This window comes from Arachis stenosperma, chromosome 7 (assembly GCF_014773155.1).
Source record: "Arachis stenosperma cultivar V10309 chromosome 7, arast.V10309.gnm1.PFL2, whole genome shotgun sequence".
NCBI classification, from domain to species: domain Eukaryota; kingdom Viridiplantae; phylum Streptophyta; class Magnoliopsida; order Fabales; family Fabaceae; genus Arachis; species Arachis stenosperma.
The window spans coordinates 85,549,435-85,556,338 of NC_080383.1; the positions used below are offsets into that span (position 1 = coordinate 85,549,435).

A 6,904-nucleotide genomic window follows, 5' to 3' on the forward strand; every position below is an offset into this window, starting at 1 on the left:
GATCCTGCTCCTACTGTCATGCCTCCTCCTTCCACTCGTTCTTCTAGGGTAAGAAATTCACCTCCTCATCTTCTTGATTATCATTATTTTTCTACTATTCTTTATCAACATGAACCTAAGTCATTCAGAGAAGTCTCCACAAATTCAAATTGGCAACAAGCAATGCAGGAAGAAATATAGGCACTTGAAAAAGCACACACTTAGGATTTAGTTGATCCTCCTTCTAATAAGGAAGTTGTGAAAAGTAGATGGGTATACAAGATCAAGATTCGCTCTAATGGTTCTATTGACCGTTATATGGCACAATTGGTCGCTCAAGGTTGTATGCAATAGTATTGACTATGAAAAGACTTTTGCTCCTGTTGCTCGTCTCACATCTGTTCGAGCTCTTCTTGCCATTGCTGCGATAAAAAAATGGTCTCTCAGTCAGATGGACATGAAGAATGCATTTCTTAATAGAGATTTGAAAAAGAAGATTTATATAAAACTCCCTCCGGGTTATCCCTGTCCTTCTAGCAAAGTTTGTCTCCTTCGCAAGGCACTTTATGGTCTTAAGCAATCTCATCGCAAATGGTTTGACAAGTTCAGCACCACTATATGCAATCTCGGTTTTCACTTGTAGCCCTCATGAGAATGCTCTCTTTATTCGTAAAAGTGAACGTAGAATTGTTCTTCTGCTTTTGTATGTTGATGACATGATCATTACTGGAGATGGTGTTGATGGTATCTCTGATCTCAATGCCTCCCTTCACCGTATTTTTGAGATAAAAGATATTGGTTCTCTCAGTTATTTTCTTGGTCTCGAGGTCATATCGACATATGATGGTATCTATCTCTCTGAAACTAAGTATGCTTCAAATTTTCTTGCTCGAGCCGGTATTATAGATAGTCGCACTGAGTCTACTCCTCTTGAGACTGATGTTCGTTTTACTCCTATGAATGGCACTATTTTGGATGATCCTACTCTTTATTGGCGGTTAGTTGGAGGACTAGTCTACTTAACTGTCACTCGACCGAACATTGTCTATCCGGCTCATGTTCTTAGCCAGTTCTTGTCAGCTCCTCGTTCTACTCACTATGCGGCAGTTCTTCGCTACATCAAAGGCACCCTATTTCATGGCATTTATTTTTATGCCTATTCATCTTTATCCCTTCAAGTGTACTCAGATACTGATTGGGCTGGTGATCCAACTGATTGTCGTTCTACTACTTGTTATTGTTTGTTTCTTGGCAACTCTTTCATTTTCTGGCGAGCTAAGAAGCAAACATTCACTGCTTGATCAAGCACAGAAGCTGAATACCATGCTCTTGCTGACACCACTGCTGAGGTTGTCTCGATTCGTTGGATTCTCGAAGATTTGGATGCACCGTAGTCGTTTCCCACTGATATTTTTTGTGACAACCGCATTGCTATTCAAATTGCCCATAATGATGTGTTTTATGAATGCACCAAACACATTGAGATTGATTGTCACTTTGTTCTGTAATGCATCCTTATTGATGTTGTTCTTCTTATCATTGTTACGAAGAAGGCTCATCATCTGATTTGTTTTCGGACTCTAGTATCTAAACTTAAGATGGTATCATTAGCCCCCACTTGAGTTTGAGGGGGGATGTTAGAGAATACATTAGAATCAATATTAGATCAATTAGTATCATTTATATTTATATAGTATATTTGTATATTATTTATAGGATTGTATACTTTTATTACTCTGATTCTTCTAGCACCTATATATACCCCTTGTACATTATACTTTTTCACAATCTAAATAATATACTCTTTCATATTACTCTCTTATTTCTAATAACATTAAAATCTAATATTAAAAATATAAAAAAAGTTGTCTGCACACAAAAAATAATTATTATGTGTATAATTTATTTTGATATGTATTTATATTTTAATATATATTTTATACCTGTCGCTAATTTAATAGTTAATTTATTGTGTATATAGTCGTAAAAATAATCAATCCTTCTAAAGAAGTTAAAAATAAAGATATTATTAAATAAATTTTGTAACATTTACAATACAAATAAAACAAAAGAAAAATATTTTAAAAAATTGGTATTTACAACGACCATTGGCTTAATTAATTCCCATTTTAGCTAAACTAATTCCAAGTGGATCCTAATCCTAGATAAAAGGTGGTCCAACAAAGTCACTTTCGCATAGGAAATAGCCACATCTATCTTGGTAACCATTGACTTTGTCGCATGTGTGCGCAAGAGAGAATACAGAAAAACTAGAGAAACCAACTCCAATGAAGGGAATACGCCTTTCACCACCACCAACACAAACCACCAACACAATTCAATTACAAAGCTTTCCCACCACTTCCACCAACCCCAACCAAGTTCAATTCCTCCCATTCCAATCAAAGCATAACAACAAGAAGAAAAAAACCAAGGCCCCAATCCTATGTCTGTCTTCGACAAACCCATCCAAAATCCACCCACAACCGCCGCTCGTGGTGGTCGGTTCCGCCAATGCCGACATCTACGTGGAGATCGACAGGCTCCCAAAGGAAGGCGAAACAGTGCCAGCTAAGACTGGGCAGACCCTGGCGGGCGGGAAGGGCGCAAACCAGGCAGCTTGCGGAGGGAAGCTGTCTTACCCGACGTACTTCGTGGGGCAGGTCGGGCAGGACTCGTATGGGAAGCTTGTGACCGAGGCGCTGAGGAGTGGTGGAGTGTGTCTTGATCACGTGACGACGATTAGTGGTGGGACCCCAACTGGGCATGCTGTTGTGATGCTGCAGTCTGATGGGCAGAACTCCATAATTGTTGTTGGTGGTGCGAATATGAGCTGCTGGCCTGAGATTCTTCCTCAGCATGATCTTGATGTTGTTAGGAACGCTGGCATTGTCTTGCTCCAGAGGGAGATCCCTGATGCTGTCAACATTCAGGTCGCAAAGGTTGGGTTTTCTTCTCTTTCCAAGCCAATTGCATTTTGTGTTTCTTCCGTACTGCTTCAGAAGCTAAAAGTGATTGAAAGAGATATGATTGGCATTCTTTTACAACATTGGCCTCGTTGTGCCTACTTTTTCGTCAAATTTCATCAAAATTTCCCCTTTCTCATTTTCTTTCCTTAATCAAGTTTCTAGTGAGAGATTTTGATTAAAAATTATTTGTTTTGTGATTATCGCATTATGTATTATGATGTTATAAATACAGGCTGCAAGGAGTGCTGGTGTCCCAGTAATTTTTGACGCTGGGGGCATGGATTCTCCAATTCCACAAGAATTACTGAACTGTGTTGATATTCTGAGCCCTAATGAAACTGAACTTGGTCGCCTTACAGGAATGCCAACTGAAAGCTTTGAAGATATTGCACAGGCTGCAGCTAAATGCCATAAATGGGTGAGTTCTATATTACATTTGGGGTTATCATCAAATGCTTTTTTTGTATTACCTTTCTTGTATACCATATTCATTGCCTATGGATCTCTTGAGAGGAGTATATTGTTTCAGTATCAATTTGAAAATCTGATCACTCTGTGCATTGATGTTATATGCGATGTTGGTTAACTAAGATACGCCATTATATATATTTTATCCCTTAATTGGGTGCCACACAGCAACTGTTTAATTTTATGGTTTTCATTACCCACCCTCATAATTTTCATGACTTACATAAATAAATAAATAAATAGAAGTTGTTCAATAACTGTTAAAGCTATTTAATTGCACTTGTCCTCTCAATAGCTTGATTGTTTTTTGGATTCCGAGTTGTCTCAATTTCTCTTCATGTGTCTTTGTTGATTGCAAAATGCTGATTGATAGATGAATGACACTGTGGTTGCAATGGCGTTATTTATGTCTGTGTGATTCTAGTTTGTATGCCATTAGTGTTCTTTATGTTTCTCTATTGTTAGGGAGTTAAGCAAGTCCTTGTGAAACTCGGGGAGAAAGGATCAGCACTTTTTATTGAAGGAGAAGAACCGATTCAGCAACCTGCCATATTTGCTAAGAAGGTTCTCGATACGACTGGGGCTGGTGATACTTTTACAGCTGCTTTTGCTGTTGCATTAGTTGAGGGCAAATCCAAAAAGGAATGCCTCAAATTTGCCGGTATGCTTTACCGTATGCATTTCCCTTTTCTTTCTACAATTTTCCATTATGGAAGATGTGCCTAACTCTTATGTGCCAATTTTGTGCAATAGCTGCCGCGGCTTCTCTTTGTGTTCAAGTGAAGGGGGCCATTCCCAGCATGCCTGATAGGAAATCTGTTCTGGAACTTCTTAACTATCATTGAGAATCTTGCATAAAACAAAAGGTGATGATTTTCATACTCACCCAGTCACCCTTCTTTGTACTTCTTATTTATTAGTCCGAAAAATTCAAAAATCCTCTTCTGAATTCATTTAGTAAACGACATAATGTCAAGTTTTCGACTTACATAGGAAGTTCCTGGTGTTTGGATCTTAAATTGTCAGTGTTCATGATTCTTGGTTAATTATTATTTAAATGAGAAATGATAAATTCCCAACATTGGATCCTCCCAAATATCCTTCCAATGTCTTGAAATCTTAAGAAGCAATAATCACTCTGTTTGAGAATTTTCAAATACACCTTTGGTGATCATTCCATTTATTGAAAAAGTTCTGTAGTTTAATGTTCAAAACTTGTTCTCTAAGGCTGTGATTATGATTAATTATGAAAAAGTCTAGGGGGCCAGCACTTTTATTGAAATCTGGCCAACACTTAACCATCAAAAGAAAAATGAATAATCCTATACCATTAGATGTCATCTCACACCATTAAAAATATTGATGATGGCTACACATCACAAATTCCGCTGGCCCCTAGCATTCCTTTAAGGGTGTTTGTGAGTTATGATTTTGAAAGCGACGAGGAAAGGGAGGGTTACTCTTCATACCCTTCCTTTCCATGCATGTGCTCTCGCATTAGAGGTGTGGTACCAGTGCTTGCATTGGAGAATCTTGTTATTTTTCTTTCATGTCATTTTTAATCAACTTAAACAAATTACAGTCAACATTGATGACGTTGAGACACAAAACTGATATCAATTGACACATATTCTTTGCAACCTTTGATCTGCCACAGGTTAGATTCATTACCAGAGTCACCACGCATGACAAAGGGAAAGAAAGATCCCTGAAAGAGGACACAAGGAAAGCAGAATTTTTCGCCAAGTTTATGCCATTAAAATAAGGTTAAGCTACCCACTTAGGCTGAATAATCACTTCTGAGGTTAAAGAAAAAGTTTGGTTCATGGGGTTGTAATTTTAATAAATTAGCTTGTTTAATTTTAAGGGGGAAAGAAGACAAAAGGAAAAAGATCTCCTGGCTAATGTGATGAGTTTTCTGGCCAAAATATTAGCTTGTTGGCTCTCTAGGATTTTCCTTAGGCTATATTTGGACTGGTGGTACTCAGAGGAATAGAACTGAATTCAGCAAAATTTAATGAGTTTCGATTGTTTGGATTAATAATATATGATGGAATGAAAAGGTTGGTAATGAAGTAGATTTCACTTTGCTTCATTAAAAGATTCCGTTTATGATGCAATGAATGAAGTCTTTGATGAATGATGATCAAACAATGGATAAATGACTTTCAATAATTTTGGGGTTTATAATCATTTAAAAGGGGAACAAACTCCTACCCGATTCCTGTCTATCTACACAAAGGATAATACTATCTTTAACAAATTGAAAGACCAATATCCAAAGTTTATGTGAGTTGTGTTTATTATTGAGTGATCAATATTCACATACAGAATAATAATAGATAAGAAACAGAAAATAAGTATACTTGTTGGTAAAATCATATTTTATTTAAACAAAAAGTAGTGAAACCCGTATAATTTGTCACTCACTCATGCTTTCTTTTCTGTATACTTTTATTTTGAACGAGAATAGACACTATGGTGTTCATTGGACGGGTGAAATCGGATTTAATGTGACTCAGACCCAACATTTGCAATTCAATATACATAAATAGATACCATATATTTATATTTTTTTTAAAGCTCCTTACTTCTATAATCTTTTTTTTCATACAATTTGTAATATTTGAAGGGTCGATTTTTTTTTTCGTCTTAGTTTTTACCCTTCCGAAGAAAAACACGAAAATTTTTCATTATGATCTGGATTGGGTCTTTCTCTTTCTTTCAGTTAGTAATTGGGATATTCTTTTGTTAGACTCAAATTTGACTCTAGACCCGATGAAACCTACACACTTTCGGGCCACGATTATATCGGGTGAAAACCGAACCGTTAACATTACCTTCTTATAAGTTAGCATGTGAAAATATCCAAATTTCTAAAACTCCAACCATTATTTGACATGGTAAAATTCACTTAGAAAAATATAACAAAAATCAACCCTTTCCTAAAATTAAAGCATAACTACAATCAATACTAATATTGTCTAATAACACCAAATGTTTAAATCAATACAAATAATACAATATTATGCATTAGTCTAAAGTCTTATGTATTTTAAACATAAAATATTAACTTATAGTTTTATAATGACTAATAACATAAAACTTCTGTTGTTTTTGTCAATCTTTGAATTCTAAACTTTTAAGAGAAAAAAAATGTTAGATACTTAGGATTGAGGGTTGTCCAATCCATTTTACCAAAAAAAAAAAGAAACAAATGTTAAATTAAGTCAAACAAGTATTTTTTTCTGTAATAACATTACGAGAATATAAATTGTTTAAAATTAAGTCGATTTTATAACATTACGAGAATATAATTTTTTAAAATTACGTCGATTTTATCTTGACATTATAAATTATGGCACAAAAAATTTATAAAATTAAATTACTTTTATAAAAAAGTCGTAGGACTAAGAAGGTCAGAATCTCCGTAAATAAAAAAATTAAATAATAAATTTTTAGTTTTTATTTTCTTGTAAAAGAATTTA

At 35.4% G+C, this 6,904-nt stretch overlaps 1 protein-coding gene across 1 annotated transcript; it reads left to right on the plus strand.

Moving 5' to 3' along the window:
* The first annotated feature begins 2,191 nt into the window (after positions 1 to 2,191).
* Positions 2,192 to 5,509, plus strand: LOC130940665 (ribokinase-like). The gene is made up of 5 exons (XM_057868875.1): positions 2,192 to 2,921; positions 3,181 to 3,366; positions 3,882 to 4,077; positions 4,170 to 4,282; positions 5,074 to 5,509. Exons 1-4 carry the CDS (start codon positions 2,268 to 2,270, stop codon positions 4,259 to 4,261), a joined length of 1,128 nt encoding a protein of 375 aa, XP_057724858.1. The 5' UTR covers positions 2,192 to 2,267; the 3' UTR covers positions 4,262 to 4,282; positions 5,074 to 5,509.
* Positions 5,510 to 6,904: the final 1,395 nt, after the last annotated feature.

What these genes read in the sequence shown, in the direction of transcription:
- LOC130940665 (XM_057868875.1), top strand. Translation starts at nt 2,268, where the DNA reads ATGAAGGGAATACGCCTTTCACCACCACCAACACAAACCACCAACACA. An exon ending in CAGCTAAATGCCATAAATGG is followed by an intron (nt 3,367 to 3,881) that starts GTGAGTTCTATA and finishes CTCTATTGTTAG; the next exon opens with GGAGTTAAGCAAGTCCTTGT. An exon ending in GGAATGCCTCAAATTTGCCG is followed by an intron (nt 4,078 to 4,169) that starts GTATGCTTTACC and finishes TTTGTGCAATAG; the next exon opens with CTGCCGCGGCTTCTCTTTGT.